The sequence below is a fragment of the Mesocricetus auratus genome, unplaced genomic scaffold (genome assembly GCF_017639785.1).
Source record: "Mesocricetus auratus isolate SY011 unplaced genomic scaffold, BCM_Maur_2.0 Super-Scaffold_100045, whole genome shotgun sequence".
Classification (NCBI taxonomy): Eukaryota; Metazoa; Chordata; class Mammalia; order Rodentia; family Cricetidae; genus Mesocricetus; species Mesocricetus auratus.
In genome coordinates this window covers 1055264-1075754 of record NW_024429222.1, presented here as the reverse complement: position 1 = coordinate 1075754, position 20491 = coordinate 1055264, and the positions used below count along the sequence as shown (strand labels likewise).

The 20491-nt window shown below is 36.6% G+C and overlaps 1 protein-coding gene and 1 long non-coding RNA gene across 4 annotated transcripts in view; one reads left to right on the top strand and one right to left on the bottom strand.

Annotated features, from left to right (window-relative positions):
• Window positions 1-19899, top strand: part of Itfg1 (integrin alpha FG-GAP repeat containing 1) — a 128869-nt gene extending 108970 nt beyond the window's left edge. For 2 of the 3 annotated variants that reach the window (XM_040735391.1, XM_040735390.1), the window contains 4 exons: window positions 13112-13236; window positions 13973-14055; window positions 16699-16816; window positions 18534-19899. In XM_040735391.1, the coding sequence (XP_040591325.1) occupies window positions 13112-13236; window positions 13973-14055; window positions 16699-16816; window positions 18534-18593 (386 nt within the window). In that variant the 3' untranslated portion in view covers window positions 18594-19899. Of the gene's footprint in view, window positions 1-1279; window positions 1866-13111; window positions 13237-13972; window positions 14056-16698; window positions 16817-18533 lie in introns of those variants that run through there. The other variant, XM_040735392.1, reaches the window with a different exon arrangement.
• Window positions 9167-11998, bottom strand: LOC121135964. Its single transcript, XR_005873077.1, has 2 exons — window positions 10208-11998; window positions 9167-9620 (listed from the first exon to the last, which is right to left on the bottom strand). It is a non-coding gene; the product is annotated as an uncharacterized LOC121135964 (long non-coding RNA).
• Window positions 19900-20491: the final 592 nt, after the last annotated feature.

The window sequence follows — 20491 nt, the reverse complement described above, 5'->3', positions numbered from 1 at the left end:
AGGTCTAAAATTTAGAGAGATGTTTTTGATATAATTTTATAAATGCACAATTTGCTTGTACATTGCAATAAATACTATGGAGAAATTCAGTCAAGACAAAAGGAAAAAGACTGAAAGCTGTCTGCATGTGACTGATACCCAAGATTCAAATCCTTTCTAATTACAGTAAATCCAGCTACCTGCCTAAAGAATAAAATCCCAACTTTGTGTGATTTCTTGTGAATCCTAGACTCTTGCCTATAAACAGGCTTGCTACAATAAGCAGAAAGAATATTAGTGGCCAATTTTGTATTATATAATGAACTTACATGAATTAAATGTACTACAATGAGTTTATTTTGTTGCTAATTATAAGCATTTAAGAAGTCATTGTGGTGAGTGTGGTGGCACATGCCTTTTATTCTCTAACCTCAGCATTCAGGAGGCAGAGGCAGTCAGGGGATCTCTGTGAGTTCCAGGCCAGCTTGTCTGCTAAGTGAGTTCCAAGACAGCCAGGTACATGTAGAGAAACCCTATGGGGGGGATCATATTGTTACTTCAGCATATAAGCATTCTGTAAAAAACAAAAACAATTCTAAAAACTTAAGGAACATTCCAATAAGACTATTACAGTCAAATATTTTGATGTATCATTACAAGAAAGAAGTCATTTAAGTTTAATTCCTGTACATATATTTTTATTGTCTGTTAATTCTTTCTTAATATCAAGTAATTTCACTGCTAAGTGAGATGCTCTGAGACTCATTTATTTCACAATATTAGTAAACTCAGGCAAATTAGCACATTCCAGATCCAAAACTTACCTCCACTAGTGAATTACCAGTGAAACGCATATCTACTCATCAGCAACTTAAATCCACTTACACTTCAATAACTACTTATTTCACACCAACACAAGGGAGATTGTCTTAGGACTGACTGTTACTTATTTTAAAATGAGAAAGTCTCTTACTTATCACAACTATAAACTAATATCTTAAAGTCCTGTATTGCCCCACTCTTATCCTTAAAATTATATTCCAAATATATCTTTATATACCTATTCACAAGAAGTCCTGATTTCTCCTGAGCTTTTTATTATTGAGGTACAGTATCTATGCTAGTCAGCCCCCTACTGTGTTTGCTTCTTCACTACATGAAAACAATGCAACTGTAAGCATCTGTTGGGAGCACTGTGAAAAGCACATAAAACAATGGGTTGGACTAGAAGAAAAACTAAGGACATGTGAATGTAGTGTCCAGTGGAGAGAAATGTACTAGCAAGTTGGTACTGTTACAGGTGCAGTGCATGAATACAACTGGAGGCTGCTCACCAACTTTCAAAATGAAATACTTAAGCACTGACAGCTAGAAGCACTGCCATGAGAGAATTCTTGGTGATGCTTCCCAGAAAGTGCTACAGTGTAGCTCAAATCAGGATTCTTTTCTCATTGTATATTTTCATTGTACATAATACTGTGTAACAGTAAGGATATTCTCATAAAAGCACAAATGTACATTGAGTATGTCTCTATTGTACTCACCACAACTCTCTCCATATAATAATTCCCCTGGACTGGATTACTTCTGCTTTCATGACCTATATATATATATATATACAACATTGTATATAATTAAAGGAGCACAAAATGAGAGAAAATAAAGTATTTCTCTTTCTCAGATAGGCTTAATTCATGTAATATGATTATCTCCACTTGTTTCCACTTGACTCTAAGCAGCATAGTATCATGGCTGGAAAAAAATCCATTGTATATAAATAGCATATTTTCTTTACCCATTCCTTACCTCTGTTGTTGGACATTTTGGTTGGTTCCATAGTTTAATTCTTGTGAATAGAGCTGTAATAAACATTCATATGCAATAAAGATCTCTGTGGTGTATTGACTTGGATTCTTTGGATAAATAAAGGCACAGTAGTGTGAGACCTGGGCTATATTATATGGTAGATGTGGGTTTAGTTTTTGAGGAACTTCCATACTGATCTCCATAGTGGCTGAACTACTTACATTTCCACCAGAAGACTAAGTGTTCTGTTTTGCCCACATCCTCGCTGAGCATTTGTTGTTTTTTTACTTCAGTTAAAGTTTCTTTTGTGGAATTTGCTGTTACTTCGATGAGATTGCCTTTATATTTTACTTCTTTCTCCTGCTGTCAGGGAGGACATGTCCTTTGTTTTATATATTTAGTGTTTTGGCTGTGATGTGGGGGAGTTTTTCGTCTGATGGTGTGTATTTGGTATTCTAAATTCTTCCTGTACCCAGATGGACACCTCTTTCTCTAGATTTAAGAAATCTATTATTTTATTGGAAAATGGTTTTCTCATCACAGTATAACAAGACTTCGAGGGTTGAATGATCATAACTTGAGGATGTTTTCCATGCCATTAAACATTAAATTCTCTGTCTATGCCTATGAGTCGTAAATTTGATCTTTTACAGTTTCCTATAGATCTTAAATGTTCTGTTCATAGTTTATCTTGGCCATTGTGTAAATGTTCAGCCCTTCTACCTTGAGATTCTTGCCTGCTTTGTGGTTCATGTCTTGACTCTGAGCATTCTTTTTCTGTCTCCATGATGGCTGTCATGCTCCTGAGCAGTTCTTTGTAAAGACATCATGGATGTTGATCCCATTGGTGGGCAGCTTTTCACCGGCCAGATCATAAAGGCTGGTCATACCAGTGGTCTCATGAATACTGTACTCACCCCTGAGAAGTTCTTCAGGATGTCAGGAGTGCCACTTGTAACCTGTGTTGCAATACAGACCCTAGTTTCAACCAGGTTTCCACCTTGCTGAACATTGTGTGCAGACCTCACTCCATAGTCTAGAGGCAGGAGTAGCTCCCCAAACACATCAGTTCCTTCCTCCAGGATGGACACTAGCTTTTTTCTTATTCTGCTTTGTAAGGGTTCCAATTTTACTTTGCTATTAAACTAGATTTAGGGCCATTACTCATCTTTCTATGGCTGTTGTCCAACTTTCTCCAGTGTGCTCCCTAAAGATTCTAGCAGACTATGCCCGTCATCTGCCATTTTCCAAAGTAACCCTTCAGACTAATTTCTTGTAAAATATTTACAGTCAATATGAGCATCTTTGGGAATAGGAGATGAGAAAAGGAATATTACTTGTTTCTGCTACACTCTGTTGAAATAATTCCTCTACTGTGTAAATATGTTTAGTGTGAAATAATCTTATTATGTCTCATATTGCTCTTAACACTCCTGGTATGTTCTGTTTTGTTGCAGTAGTTCAGATTTGGTTATTGTCAGTATACCATGCAAAGCAGCTATGTACAACAGTAAAGGTTGAAATCACAGACTTAATGGCGTGTAGAAGTCCCTGAAGCATAGGAAACACTCGGCATGCATAGGCATGAGATTATTTTTTACTATAGTTAACTATAAGTAATGCCATATAAAGAACTCGGTTCCTATAAACTGAACCTTAAAACTTAAGTACAGTAGGGTAATATATGTACAAAATAACAATCGGCCATCACCTTTATTAATTTGTAACCTTTATCTTAAGTTTATTAGAAACAAAGCATTACACTTAAATGAGGTATTCAACTAAATTTTAAAACATAAACTAAGAGGAAGTTACTAATTGAATCGTGTTGTAAGTCATCTGCCTGGTGGGCATCTGAGCTTTCAGTTTGGCTCTGCCCTGAAACACATTCTTTATTGTGCTTCCTTGTGCATTGTGCATTACAAACTTGACAATAGCATACAGAGTCAGAGGCAAAAACAAAACGCCATAGTACAGACTTGTTCACTGTGCCTGCACAGCACAGTGCCCGTAGCTCCCATCCAGACCCATATACTGACCAAATCATGTGTCTGTATTTTCTCTTGTTCTCACTACCTCTGTTCTAGTTCACTATAAAAGTTTCCATTTCATCTCCAGTATCAAAGGTTAACTTTCAGAATATTGAAGTATCCTAGAAGCTTAGTTGTAGAAATTAATCTTTCTAATGCAAAGCTTAGTTTTTATCCAAGTACCTTCCTCCTTGTTGAGAAGTGAACCCTGAACTCCTTATCATCTGTATTCATTTCTGTTCCTTTTATATGTGTTATACATGTCCAGCTTGAGTTCCCGTACATCTAATCTATCTCCATGTCCCAGGCCCTTTCATCTTTCTAGTCTCCACCTTTTCTCATTCCTATGCCTTAACACTTTTAAGTCTGACAATAGTAGCTAAACCCACTCCCCAAACTAGAAATAAACTACACAAAGTGTTATAGAACTTTATCTTGTACTTTTCTGTGATATCTGCCATAGGGTAGAGAGGGGGCCTGTATCAATTAGTAATTCTCCATCTTAACCTCCCATGAGTCCTCATTGAGACTAAATCTTAATCTGTCTCTATGGTTCTCATCCATTCAAGGATACCCAAGTATTTGTTGAATGCAGTTCTTAAGACTTTCAGTAAGGCACAATGCTCTCTTGGGGTTGAAAAAAAATGTATGTGGTGGTTGAATAAGAATAGCCCACAAAAACTCGTATATTTGATGCTTGGTCATCAGGGAATGGCACTATTTGAAAGGATTAGGAAGTGTGGCCTTGTTGGAGGAACTGTGTCATGGGGGGTGAGCTTTGAGGTTTCAAAAGCCCAAGCTAAGCCCAGAGGCTCTCTCTTCCTGATGTCTGCAGATCTCTCAGCTCCTTCTCCAGTACCATGTCTGCCTACATGCCACCATGCTTCTCGCCATGACAATTAGATAAACCTCTGAAACTGTAAGCCAGTCTCAATTAAATGCTTCCCTGTATATGAGTTGCCAGGTGGTGTCTTGACAGCAACAGACCTGAGGAATGACATGAGGATTCATGCAGTTCTTACTACCTACTATTGCCTATGCCATTCTTTTATGTTCCCTAAGTAACCAGCATTCTTCTATGAACAATAAATAGTTTATAATCTCGGTCACATCAGAAACATTCCTGGAGTGAGTTAGATACTCATTATTATAAGGCAACTTATTTGTCTTTCACATAAGTGGAAACCACTAAAATAATTAGAAAAGTAGACAATAGTGGTTTCTTAACTTGTTACTATTAAAATGGAATTTTGCCCCAACACTAGAAGTTTAGTTTTGTTTTCAATTTAGAGAACTAGATATTTGAAACAAAAATGACTGAATGAACTTCTTAAATTTTGAATTAATTTTAAAATGTCTGCTATTCCTCATAGCACTGATTTTTTTCATACTCTCACTTGTGAGTATTCACAGAGTCTATGCAATTATAACTACTTTAAAATTAAACATAAGGGTGCATATACTTATCACCTCCCAAAAAGATCTTAAAACATACAGAGGTATTCAAAAGGCACATGAAAAGATACCCAAACTCATGTAAATAAAAGAATAATTGGCGCTATCAGAATTCGAGGTTGGGGAAATAGTTCAGTGGGTAGGACTGCTTCTTCTGCAAGCATGAGAATCTGAGTTCAAATCCCCAGCACCCACATAAAAAGTATATAGTGCCTGTAACCCCAACATTGGGGGTTACAAACAGGCAGATTCCAAGAGCTAAATGACTAACTAACTTAGCCAAAATGGCAAGCTTTGGGTTCAGTGAGAGACCTCATCTCAGGCAATAAGCAAACAATAATGGACCTATGCATGCACAGGCACATATATCCAGATATTCGCATGCAAGTTCTACACACACCACCATTGCCACCCACACCCTCCCACAAGAAGTTAACAGGTGCAGACTAAGGTGAAGAAAAAATAACCATGAAGCTTCTGTGGAAAACAGTGTGTTGATGCCTTGGAAGTGAATAGAATCACCATGTTGTGAAATAAATCCACTGCTGGAGATTTCATGCAAAGCAGTTTTCCTGAGAAAACCAAAGTTTCTTTGTTGTTCTTATTGTTTTAGTTTATTGAGACAGTGTCAAAAGTATCCATGTATAGATGAGTAGATAAACAATATGTAGAATATACAAATGAAAAATATTCAGACTTACAAGGAATGTTGACACATGCTACAACATAAATGAATTTATAGAACATTGTACTAGGTAAAATAATCCAGTCACAAAAAGACAAATACTATATGATTGTGTTTATATGAGATAGCCTCATTGCAGAATCCATATATAGAGAGTACAACTATGGTTGCAAGAAAATAGGGCTAAGTGCAATAATGATTTTTAATTGAGAGCTCTGGAGCCAGGTGTTGGTAGTGCACACCTTTAATCCCAGCATTTGGGAGGCAGAGGCAGGAGGATCTCTGTGAGTTCAAAGCCAGCCTGGTCTACAGAGTGAGTTCCAGGACAGCCTCCAAAGCAATACAGAGAACCCCTGTCTTGAAAAACCAAAAATAGAAAAAAAAGAGCTGGAGACAAGTAGTGATGGCTATACAACTGTATGAAGATGCTTGGTGCTCTGTGACGGCACTGGTATAGATAGCTAAGATGGTAAATTTTGCATCCATGTTTGTTACCACAACGTACAGTTAAAACTAAAGATCCTCTAAAATGTGGTGGTTCCATGGAAATGCTCTAAGGTCCTATAGAAAACATCATTTTATTCAACTTGTATCATTAGCCTTTTTATCCCAAGTCTTACCATGTTCCTTTTTATTTTTTTTAGGTTACCATACAAAGTAATGAATTTTCTTTTTTAATTCCCCCCCCACACACACACACTGCTCTGTCCCCTCCTTTCTCACGGAGTTCTTTCATGCCAATTGTACTCCATTATGTTTTCTCACCTCCCCTTCAAATCTCTTCCTTCTCTCCCCACCACATACATGTTTAAATCTAGATTCCACATACGAGAGCAAAAGCATGCTGTATTTGACTTTCTTGGTCTGACTTATTTTAAAAGTGGTTTCTATTTTACCTAAAAATGTCATGATTGCATTTTTACTTATAAAATAACATCATGTGTATGTACATCATTATCTTCATCTACTCATCTGTTGACTGGCATCTAGTCTGGTTGTTTCTTAGCTGTATAGTACAGCAACATAAATAGATGTGCAAGTATCTCTGTGGTATGCTGACTTGCCATCTCATACATCTGTGTGTATATTCGTGCACACACCATCCCACAGTGTTATAGATGGGCCATGTGGCAGCTCTGTTTTCAGGTTTTGGATTTGGGTTTGTTTTGGGGGGGAGTGGTGAGAATGATTTATAATTTATAATTTCCACAGTGGCCATCTGAGTTTACACATATCTCACCAGCAGTAAGAGCTACTCTTTACCAGACCTGTCACACTAGTTGTTGTTTTCTTTCTTCATTATTGTTACACACACACTCCTGCTAGGTTCATTTACTGCTGCTCATATGTGTATGTTTTTAGGACTGGCACCTTAATATTGGATAACAATTATGGGCCTATCCCTGTCTCTCAACAGTCATTAATTACTGCAGTTCTTCGTCTGGAGTTGGAGTCTTGAGATGCTTCCCCCATGCATGTTGACATGTCAGCTGGTGTTGCCACTGGCCCGGTCTTATTTAGGCTACTGTACTGTTGAGCTTTCCTGAACTATATGAAAGACACAGTCTCACAGCAGATGTCCTATTTCTTGATAAAAGCCATTCTGAACAGAGTTAAGGTAGAATATCAAAGTAGTTTTAATTTGCATTTCTTTGATGGCTGAAAATGTTGGAACACTTCTTTTAGTTTTTATTGGCCATTTGTAATTCTATGAGAAGCTTATTCAGTTCATTAGCCCATTTATTGGTTAGATGGTTTGAGGTTCTAGTGTTTAATTTTTGAAGCTCTTTATAGATCCTTAATATTATTTCCATGCTTGACATGGAGTTGGAAAAGCTTCTCTTTTTTCCTCATTCTGAAGCTGTCTCCTTTGCTGAGCAAAAGCTTTAGTTTCATGTAACACAGTTCTTTGGACGGTTGCTATGATCTGAAGTTCTTTTCAGAGAACCCTGGCCTGGGCCCATTAACTTAAAAGATTCCTCTCCTTCCACTTTCAAGTCTTTCATTGAGGTCTTTACTCTATATACTCAGCCGACCTGAAATTCATGACAGTCCTCACACCTCAGCCTCACTAGTGCTGTGATTACAGACATGGGCTTTCACAAATACCCAGCTCAGTGTTTATTTTTACTCACTTGTGATAGCTGTGTGAGCTTACTCCTATTCTCTTGGTCAGTGTGTCTGTTTTGGTGCCAGGTCCATGCTGATTCTATCACTGTGGCTCTCTAATTTGAGACCAGGTAAACTGAGATGCCTCTAGTATTGATTGTTCTTTCAGCTAAGGATGGCCTTGGCTGTGTGGAATCTTATCTGCTTCTCTATGAAATTTAGGATTGCTTCTCTAGTACTGTGAAGAATGCCATGGGGATTTTGATGGGCACAGAATTGAATCTGTATCACTTTTGATAATATAGCCATTGTCACAATACTATTTTGACAATCCATAAGTTTTAGATGCATTTTTATCTTCCTATGTCTTTTTTTTTTCAGTGTCTTAAAAAGAAGTCTTTTATATCCTTAGAATTATTCTGGATTTTTTTTTATGAGACAGGGTTTCTCTGTATTGTTTTGGAGGCTATCAGTCCAGCCTGGCCTCGAACTCACAGAAATCCGCCTGTCTCTGCCTCCCGAGTACTGGGATTAAAGGCATGTGCCACCACGGCCCGGCTATTCTGGATATTTTTTAAAGCAGTTGTGAACCTTGATTTCTTCCTCAGCAAGTTTATCATTTATAGAGACCTTCTACTATATATTGCTTTTGCATTCTGCCACTTTGCTGTGTTTACAAGTCTAAGGATTTTCTAGTGGGATCTTTAGGGTCTTTGACATACAAGATCATAACATCTGCAAACGAAATAAATTGACTGCTGTTTGTAACCCTCTTGTTTCTTTTACCCTAACTTAGACTTCAGCACTTTACCTGAATAACAGTGAGGAGAGGGAATACTGTCTTTCTGATTTTTAGAGGAAATGGTCTTCATTTTCCATATAATTATAGCTATAGATTTGTCATATGTGACCTTTTATTATGTTGAAATGTGTTCCTTTTATTCCCTACTTTCTTCAGAGGTTTTATTATGGAGAAATGTTAAGCATTGTCAGAGACCGTTGAGCTGTCCTTGTGTTTTCTGTCCTTTAGTCTATTTCTATGCTATATTGTACGTACTGGCTTGCATATGTTGAAGCAATCTTAGGAAAGAAACCAGTTTGATCATGGTATATGATTTATTTACTGAGAATTTTTACATCTGTATAAAAGTATTCTTCCTTAAGTTTTTTTGCTGGGCATTTTGTCATAGCAAATGCAGTGCCAAATACAGTCAATAAATAAACAACAGTACAGCATAAACAACTAACTTTGGGAGGGAGGTCATGATAAATATACATTTTAGTTGTTGTGTTACCCAAAATGTTCATTTTCAACAAAATTTACAGGTCATATAGAGAAACAGAAGTGTACTATATATACTTACCAAAAGAGAAAATATGTCTAAGGTGCCAGATACTGGATTTAGTAGATAGAGACTGTAAATCAGCCATCTCAATATTCAAAGTCTTAAAAGAAACTAATAAATAGAGTCATTTTTCAATCAGATAGAGGTAGGAATGCAGCCCAGTAATAGTAACTCCCAGCATGTATGCATCCTTCAGTTCAGGCCTCAGACCTACCAAAAAAAAACAAGTAGTAAGTAATTCTGTAGTTGGAAAGTACAGTATTTGAAAATATTAGTAGCTGGCTCTGTGATGTTTATACTAGGAAAATAATCTGAACTCTTGAATATGTATCGGTTGAAGGTATCTAGCCCTTTTTATTAATTTTTTATTTAAATTAAAAAGTCTTGTTTTACATATCAGTCCCAGTTCCCTCTCACTCCTGCCCTCCCACCCCCCCCAACCATCTCCCCATCCCACCCCCATCTACTCCTCAGAGAGGGTGAAGCCTCCCATAGCGGATCATCACAATCTGTCACATCATTTGGGGTAGGACCTAGACCCTCCCCCTGTTTATCTAGGCTGAGAGAGGATCCCTCCACAGGGAATGGGCTCCAAAAGCCTATTCATGCACTAGGGATAAATACTGGTTCTACTGCCAGCAGCCCCTTAGACTGCCCAAGCCCCCTCCCCAACTGACACCCATATTCAGGGGGCCTGATTTGGTCTTATTCAGGTTCCCCAGCTGTCAGTCTGGAATCCGTGAGCTCCCACTGCTCAGGTCAGCTGTTTCTGAGGGTTTCTCCAGCATGGTCCTAACCTCTTTGCTCATCACTCCTCTCTCCATACAACTGTATTCCAGTAGTTCAACTCAGTGCTTAGCTGCTTCTGCTTCCATCAGAAGGTATCTAGTCTTAAGTTATAGAAAAAAGAAAAGTAATAGTCTGGGGTCTCAGAGACCTGTGGAGATACCACCAAGGATATCAATGTATTGATAATACAAATTTTAGGATGGATAAAAGCAGAAATAATGTGTAAGTCATTGCTAAAACCACCCAAATTTTATGACTACATCCAAGACAATCTGCAAACTTCAAATGGGATAAACCCAAAGACCCATACTAAGGCATACTCTAAAGAAATATTCTTGAAAACAACAAAAAGTAAACTATCACATCATCTGTAGGCAAGAAGGTAGTGGATAATGCATTATATATGCTGAAAGGTGTTGACAGAAGTTCTGTCCCGCCTGGTCTCACAGCTGTTTAGTCCCAAATAAACACACAGAGGCTTACATAAATCATGTTTGGCTGATGGTTCAGTCTTCTTATTGGCTAGCTCTCTCTTAATTATTAAATTATATATTGCCACAAAGCTGTGGCGTATCCATAATGCTCAGGCATGTTACTCTTTTGGTGGCTACATGGTGTCTCTCTGGTGGCTATTCTCCTAGTCTGGTAGCCCTGCCAATACTTCCTGCCTGGCTACTGGCCAATCAGCATTTTATTAAACCAATAAGAGAAGCACATATTCACAGCATACAGAAGGACATCCCCCATTGAACACTAATAGATCCCTTTAAGCCTGATACAGACAGCGATTTAAATCCATACAAATCAGATCAACAGTTATACTGAAGCAAATTTTTATATGACCGTTGAATTAGATTACTATTAACCTGAACTTGATTTTTTTTTCTGTGCAGTTAATTGAAATCCCCAGGGCAACCACAAGAGATAGTGACACTCAATATATTTAACTTTATATTTAAAATATATTTAAAAAAACAACACTGAGGTTCTGGAGAGATGGCTCAGTCATTAAGAGCACTTGTTGCTCTTGCAGAAGATCCAGGTTCAGTTCCCAGCGCCCTCGTAGTGGCCGACAGTGTCTGTGACTGCAGTGACCAGAGGTCTGACATCCTCGGCTGACCTATGCAGGCACAGACATAAATTCTGTTATCAGGAATTGTTTTAAAAGTAAATGAAAGAAGCACTCCATCAAAAGGCACATGCACGCATTCGTAAGTAAGTCTTCTTTAAAAATCACGAATATTTTAGAAATCTGTAAATGCATGAAAATCAAATAGCACACTCCAAAGTAAATAATGTTTTTTTAAAAACTCAAAGAAATGAGGAAATACTCTGAAGTAAATGTGAAATAAAAAGTACAACATACTAAAATCTAGAATGCAGCTCATCTTTCTTACATAGAAATATGTTGCTCCAAATGCCTACATTTAAAAAAGAACAGAGACAGGGATATAGTTGAGCTGGGAGAATAGTTGTCTGCTGTGCAAGGGGCACGGAATTTGCCCCCCAGCACCTCTGAGGCCTGTTTTGGTGACTTATGCCTGTAACCCTAGAACTCTGGACGTGAAAGCAGGAGATGCAGAATTCAAGATAATTCTTGAAAAATAGGGAGTTCCAATCCAGCCTGGGCTAGAGACCTCATGGAAATAGCTGTCTGGAATGAGTATTGTAATCTTTCACCTTGAGAAACTGGAAACATAAAGCAACTAAGCCTAATCAGAAGACAGAAAATAAATGAAACAGAGAATATAGAGAAACAGCAAACCGAAGGATACTTCTGAAACATTTAAAAACTAGCAAGTCTTTACTTATATTGATCAGAAAAAAAGACAAAAATCCAGTTTGAAATAGATAACTACTAAGTTCACAAAGGTGAAAAGATATACAATTGAACAGCAAGTACTTGATAGAAGTTCAGTATCATTTGTTAATAGGCAATACAAGTTAAACTCTGATATCAGAGATGCTGCTTCCCAGCCATCAAGATGGTGATAAGTGTTCACTAGGATATGGAAAATCTTGGACCATCATACATACAGTTGCTTGTATGAGTATGAAATGGGACAGGTACGTTTTATCATTACATACACTGCATTTAATTGATAGATATAATTGTACATATTTATGGGGTACAATGTAACCTTTCTGTACGTGTATATAATGTATAATGACTACATCAGGATAACTGGCAAATCTAACACCTGAAACATTTATGATTGCTTTATGTTAAGAACACCAGAGATTATCTCTGGTGCCTAATTGGCAATTAATTATCATCCATATTCTTAGGTATATAATCTAGTAAATACAAAAATGTATATTATTGTATATTAATCTTCATAGTAGTATTATATGATAACCAAAGTTTATTACCCAAGTCTATTAATGAAATTAATTAATGAAGCAAAATATAGTATGTATCATGTTCTTTGGCAGTTAATCAAGTAGTGAAACATGCTATAGTATGAACTTTGAGAACATATCAAGTAAAAGAAGCCAGTTACAAAGTCCATATATTTCATGACTGTGTTCTATGCAGTCTTCAGAATAGGCAGGTGAGAGAGCTTGCCTACAGCAGGAAGTGTAGCACTGCCGACAAGAGTACTGCCTTGGGTATCAAGTTTTCAAGTCATTAAAATATCCTAAAATTACATTGTTCTCACTGAGGTGAACGCTTAGAATAGTCTCAAAGCCATTTTACCATACTTTATAAGTGGATATCATTTATAGAATGGGAATTGTATGTCAAAGGACTTTTTGTGAACCATGAATCCTTAATATTAATTAACTAAATGTTCATCTCACATTTTATAACTGAATTAAACATTTTAGGACTTCAAGACTTGATGAGTACAGTGTTTTCAAAGGTGTTTTTGTTTGTTTGTTTGTTTGTTTTGTCTTCATAAATCTAGCTGGACAGCTCAGCCAGTCAGCACACTTAGCTCTCCAATTACCTTACAATGTACTTGGTTTAGGCCGAAGTGCCAATTTCCTGGACCATCTTTTTGTTGGTATTCCCCGTCCATCTGGAGAGAAGGCAAGTAAACAGTTTGTTGACAATCTGTTTTAATACTTACCACTTAAACATTTAAGTCTAATAATTTGAATATAATTGAATTCAAATTCAGATATTTTATTGCCTTTAAGTAATTAAAAAACTGGTTCATGCCAGGCGGTGGTGGCGCACGCCATTAATCCCAGCACTCGGGAGGCAGAGGCAGGCAGATCTCTGAGTTCGAGGCCAGGCTGGACCGACAGCCTCCAAAACAATACAGAGAAACCCTGTCTTGTAAAAAACAAAACAAAACAAAACAAAAAAAACTGGTTCATAGTGACCTGTCTAAGCGCATCTTAGAGCATACCATAATTTGTTATTATGTAGTTTTTCCATTTTTTTCTCCATTAAACTTTGTGATTTCTTATCCTCTTAACCTGTTTCTTAACATTTTTTTATCACTTAGTGCATAAGTAGTATCTGTTAACATAAAAGTAGCATTATTATACTTATACACATCTAATATATATCTCTTGACTTGAAGTTTAGTTCCAATCAGCATTTACCTGTAGCACTTTGAATAATGCCTGCTAAAACTTTCCAGTAAGTATTTGTTGAGTAAATGAATTCATCATACAAATATAATCCTCCATACCTAGGATTTCAAATCTAAAAGTACTTGCAGGTTTGGTGTTTTTGTTTGTTTGGGTTTTTTTCACATTTAGACTAATAATTGTTTTTTATATATATATTAAGTGTTCTTAAATTCTCTTTTCAGTCTATAAGAAAACAAGAGTGGACAGCAATCATTCCAAATTCCCAGCTGATTGTCATTCCTTATCCTCACAATGTCCCTCGCAGGTAATAGCCTTCCTTGATTGAACTTAATTTAGTAGATATCCAATGGCGTGTTTTTTATAAGCTGTCATCTTTATTGCCTACTCTGTTTTCCTTAGTGCCCAACACTTAATTAACTTAGTCAATTTCAAATTGTTAACCACATCTACCTGGTATTCCATAAGGAATATATTCATTCCTAGTTGGACAAAAGGCAGCTTAATTTAGTAATTTATACATATTATATATGTTTAATTTTCACTAGTTGCAAATACTATTTCTTTTTTCTTTTTTTGTTTTTGTAGTGCTTAGCGTTGAACCCAGTGCCTTGTGCATGCCAAGCAAGCATTCTAGCAGTGAGCTACTCTCTTTGCTACAGTGTTTATTCAATTTTTACATTGGGTGGTACACTAGAACCAGTTCATGCCATCTCATGAGTTCACTATGTCCATCTTCTTTCTTTATTCAGTAAAGTCATATTAGAGTCTGTTACTGTGAGAGAATTTACTCCATGAAAAATAATTAATGCCATAAACCAGATTTACCCCACTCTACTAGACAGCTAACTGGCCAGCACATCAGTGTATATATAAGATAACAAAAAATAGCTATTTGCCTGGCTCAGGGTTGGAGTGGATTAAGGTTTCGTTTTGTTTTTGTGAGAATGTCTTGCTGTGTTGCCTAGGCTGATCTGAAACTCTGGGGCTCCAGCAACCATCCCATGTCAGCCTCCTGAGTACCTAGAACTACTATGCCTGGCCCTGTGCCTGTTTCTTGTTTTGTTCTATTTTGTCTTAATGATCCAGTGTTGTATATGAGTGGTATCTTTCTCCACATGAAGTTGACAACCAACTATATAATCTGAATGAGGAACAAGAAAACTAGAAAATGTAGTACCAATAGACTACACTGTAATGACTCATTTATGTTTACTGCCACGGACATAGTACAGTATGTTACAGGAAGGGAGAAAGAGAAAACAAGCAAATGGAGAAATACATATTATGATTTTAAAAGAAGATATCTGCATATATGCTCATGTATGTATATCTCTGACAGAATATGTAAGAAATCTCCTGAATATGTTTCTCTTTTAACCAAATTGAAAAATATCTTGATCTTTGAAAAAAATCTATTTAAAAAAATAACTAAAAAAAAAAAACCTCAAGGGGGGGCCAGGCTTAGGGACTAAAGAGATGGCTCAATGACAGAGTGATTGCTGCTCTTGCAGAAGAGCTGAGTTTAGTTTCCAGCACGCACACCAGGTGGCTCACACCACATGTAACTCCAACTCTAGGAGATCTGAGTTCCTCTTCTGTCCCCATAGCCATGCATGCACATGCACAAAATAACAGAAAAAATTCGAATGTAATGGTTTATTTAAAGCTGGCTTTTTATGAGCGTAGTAGCTCACACCTATAATCCTTGTACCAAGAGGCTGAGGCAGGATGACGGCAACCTCAAAGATACATTGGGCTGCAACAACAAGACCCTGTCTCAGAAAAACAACACAGTTTTGTTTTCTACTGTAAGGTACTCAACAATACTCATTTTCTTAAGGGTTAGTCTTCTAAGTTTCTGAAAAAAATCTGTCATAGCTTTCTTCCATAATCAGAACACTTTTTGTTTTTCTCTTTCTCTTTTCAAAGAAATGCCCTTTTCAAATTTATATACATAATAAAAACCCTAATTGATTTTTGTTTGAGGTGCATTCTGAGATTTACTGACTAAAGAGTAACCATGGATCAATAAATTTTAATTATGTCAAAATAAATCAATAGCTACTTGCTGTTCATTACAATGATCTTGCCCTTATTAATCTTTTAAAATGAGAACACAGTCATTTATTGTTTCCAGGGAGAACAAGAAGCTATGTGTGCATAACTGCCCACAGAGTTAGTAATAAAGACCCCAAATTTAGGCTCTGCAGTGTTTACAGGGGCTGGACTATGTATAGTGTTTTAAGAGAGAAAACCTAATTATGTTAATGCTGATGACATTATATATTGACATTATCGGGGAGGCTAATTGACTTTGTAAGTCCCAACATACGAGCTATTGTAATAATTTAAAACATCCAACATAACACGAATGGAGCAAGTTTTACACAGCTATCAATAAACACCCATTCAGACATATGATTGTTTTACTTGTACTATATGTGTGGACAGGGGCATCAAAAACTAAGATGCTATGGGCTTAATGAAATCATGTGACTTACAGAGCCTTTAGAGTTAAAATTTCAAAATTCAAACAAGTGTTATTTTCAAAAGACATCTTTGATTATCTAAAGTACTATTGGTAAGCTTACTTAATAATTCTGAAGATCACTTTAAAATACATAAATATTAGATATCAACAATTCTACTTCAGAGAGATAGGGTATACTTCAGTTGTAAAGTGTTGGCACTACACACATAAAACCATGGATTTAATCTCCAAAACCATACAGGAAAAAGAAAATTCTAGTTCAGTTCTAAGAAAGCAATGAACACTTTAGAATTGTCAGTATTCTTCAAATTATCTAAATTTAATTGTTTTTGCTAGAGGAGGGAATGATTTAACCAGTGAAATTTCACTAATTAATAAGCTGCTTTGCTTTCTGATCTCAATTTAATCTTGTCATGTTAAAATTTACAATTTTAATTGTTCTGTTTTTATCTACAGCTGGAGTGCCAAATTGTATCTTACACCAAGTAACATTGTCTTACTGACTGCAGTAGCCCTCATTGGTGTCTGCATTTTCATCTTGGCAATAATTGCCATTTTACATTGGCAGGAAAAGGTTTGTCTTTCAGTGTAACTCTGGTTAGTTTATTATCATAGCATGTTGCTCTTCATAACTGAAAAGCTGGGATATAACTCTGGTCGAGGGCATAGGCTCAATCCATAACACCACACAAAGAAGAATGTAATGTCAAATACTCAGCCATAGATGCCAGCAATATCATCCAAAAAGGCTTCTGTCCCAAAGAAGAGTTTTTTCTTTCTTCTTTAGACTGTCATGCCTACCAGAATCATTTTATCCCACTGTTCTTATAACTTTTGAAAAGGCGAACATGTTGATTATTCAGATAAATATTCATAGGTTTGTCACTCCAAAGAAAGATCACTCATATATCAGCAATAATAACCAAAAATTATATATTCAATTACCTTTAAGATTGTAGGATGACTCTATACTTTGTCTAAAAGTAACACAATCCAAAATACATCTCTTAACCTGTGACAGGAAACTAGGGTTTCATAGGAGAGCTGGCTGTGGTATGATTGTGGGGTTACAGCAGCTGTGGTACAGTAGCTACGGTGACCGCTTAGGCATGCACACACTGTGTCACCTGTGGCTCTGGTCCTGTTTCTAACCCAGTTTTATATCTCTCCCAGCTGCTGCTATTTTCCATTCTCACAATGAGACTTTTCTACACATCTGCCAAAAGCCCTCTTCTTTCTACATTTCAGTTGATTTCATCTAAAATCAACTATTATATCTCAAATTTTCTCTTCTCTCTCTCTAAAAGTTTCTTTCTCCATGTCCAGTAGCTAACATTGATCTCTACCAGGATTACTCACCTCAAAGCCAATATTAAAAGCTTCCCCTCTCCCCTTTCTTTCTCATGTCAGTGTTTACCAGCCACCTTCCTGAGGATGTCTGTAGCTGCCCCGCCTGCCTTAACTTCTGCCACTTCTTCCCTTGAGGCCTACCTTAGATGCAGGCGGGTTCCGGTGACCTAGGCCTCTCCCCTTTGTACCGCACTAGACCCATTACCCTCCACACTGTGTCACCCTCTTGCTCACTGTCTAAAACGTGTACGTTTTCCTTGCCCAGGCCCCACACTCCTTCCTTGATGTCACTCCACAACATGTCCTGCTGTCCTGTGTCTTCCACCTCCTACACTCGCCACGCTTCCTTATGCTAAACTCCGCGTTTTAAATGAATGTCCCTTCCCGTTTCCATAAACAATATGTTCAGTTTGCCCTTTCCTGACTCAAACCCAAAGTAATACAATTAGGGTCAATTTGATACATAGTAGGTTTTGTTTTTATCCTTTCTAGGCCTTAGTGCTTGAAGAACAAAATACAAAACTGTCTTTTGTTTAATTCTTCTGTCTGACTAGGATAGAAGATAGTCAGTAAATATCTGCTGCATCAATAGGTTAACTAAAAAGTCATCATCTTAATATAGTTCGTTTAGGTTGGCTTAACATGAGTGTTAGCAGTGATTCTGTTCTTCTTGCATCTAATGTTTACTCTCACACTTTCAAGTAGATAATAAGTGATGATAATGTAAGTGTGTATGGAACATTTCTTCTTGATTTTTAAATTCAAGTAATGTATCTTTAATTATAAAATAGCAACTAGATCTACAAAAGTATTTTATAATATTAATACACTATAAAATCATAACTGTTATGTACTGAATTTCTTTAGGATTTTAAAAAGTATTTCAGAAATGAATCTTAATATTTTCTGAGCATTTAAATGACTCTAAAATTCTTTTGCAGAAAGCAGACGATAGAGAAAAACGACAGGAAGCACATCGGTTTCATTTTGATGCTATGTGACTTTGATCAAATTGTACATAATGGCACTTGCTTGATTAATGAAATACCAAATCTCAACTCATAGTAAAAAAATAATGGATTTGAGATATTTATAAATTATGCCTTCACTGTCAATTATTGGAAAATACTAAAATAAATATGGTCTGGATATCTCATAGGGTCTTTTTTTTAAGCACTTTGTATGTAATAATTGGGGTTCTTTATTCAGTAGTAATGAACATTTTTGTTCCTTTGTGGAATATGTTGCATGTACTCTGTGTATTTGCATTTATAATTTTATTAGAATAATGAAGGTGGAAAGACGTGTAAATAAAAAGATATAATAGGGAGCTGGGGAAGAGGCATAGTTCCACCTGAAGTGATCTTGCTTCACATCTTAAAAATGCAAACTATGCTTTCACAAATATGTGGCAAATAAAGTTGTTAAACTAACATTTATCACATCAAATCAGAGCTCTCATGAATGACACAGAATGAAACTAATTAGCCTGGCTTTGGATCACAGTAGGACAGATTGCCTTAGACACCTGACTCTACAATCTAAGTTATTTGAATTTGGCTATTGCTTGACCTCTCTGTTAGCCTCAGTTTTGTTTATATGATGAGGTTAACTTGCCTGCTCACTTGAATTATCGTGAACATTAAATTGTATGATGTACATGATGTGCTTAGCTCAGGGCCTAAGCATTAAATAAGTGTTCATCGAGCAGTAGCTGTCATTATTGCTATTTTAGGTGATTTTATTTTACTACTGTAGATAATTATCATAATATAAGATAGTTATCTTAGACATAAGAACATATTCTTTGGAAAACTTAAATTCTTAGTGATACATACCTTATAAAAATAATTTGTTCAACTAATTATAATACTCTCCAAGAGTAAACATGTCCTAAAAATTTGTATTTTAATACTAACCCTCTTGCAACAATGAACAGCATTTGTTCTCTTAAAAGAAAACTAATATATAGACAAGAATCTGGAGGTTACATGTGCCATATCTCTGTTATCAAATACGTGAAAAGTCTATCTCGTTTCTAGTCAGACCTTGGATTTTATATTGTGAACTCTGCATTGCCAAAATTTACTGTAAAATTATTTAAATCAAGAGGTCAGGAGAGATGTTGTATAATTATTATCAGAGCTAACAATATTCTGATTATTAAGACGTGCTATGGCTATAAATTTCTCTGAGTTTTGTTCATGTTATCTTCTTCATTACAGTTCACTGAAGGATGTGTCCAGTTTTCTTTCTATCTAAGCATGTTAATATATCTTCTTAATAAATATTCCTTCCTGAATGAAAGGACTGTGGTGAGCACTTGAGTACCTGATTTGGAGCTTTAAAGAAAACAGTAGAAATCATGTGAACGCGACGACAATGAAGTGACCTGCCTATCACCTCTGAGTCACAGAACAGGTCAGCCCACACAGAGATAGCTGAGCTTAGTACCTGGCAATTGGTAAAACATGAATTCTAAAACTCACTTGGAATCAGAATCTATAAGAAATAGTATTATAGATAAGATGTTAGTGACAATAACATTTCTGTATTACCAAACACAACTTTGATACATTTTTTGGGTATAGCAGGTTTTTAAAAAAAAGTGTGAGACCAGGCCTTGGTGGTGCACACGTTTAATCCCAGCATTCATGAGGCACAGACAGGTGAATCTCTGTGAGTTCAAGGACAGCCTGGTCTGTGGAGTGAGTTACAGGACAGCCAGAGATACACAGAGAAACCCTGCTGGGGGTAGAGGGGGTGAGTATTATTACGCTATTCAGCAACGATCCTTCTGTTGATTTTACATGTTCTTTTGGAGGAAGCAGACATAACTGTACTCGGAGGCCACCCCAACTTTGTGACTTCATGTCAAGCTTTGGTCTCTTCATCAGTC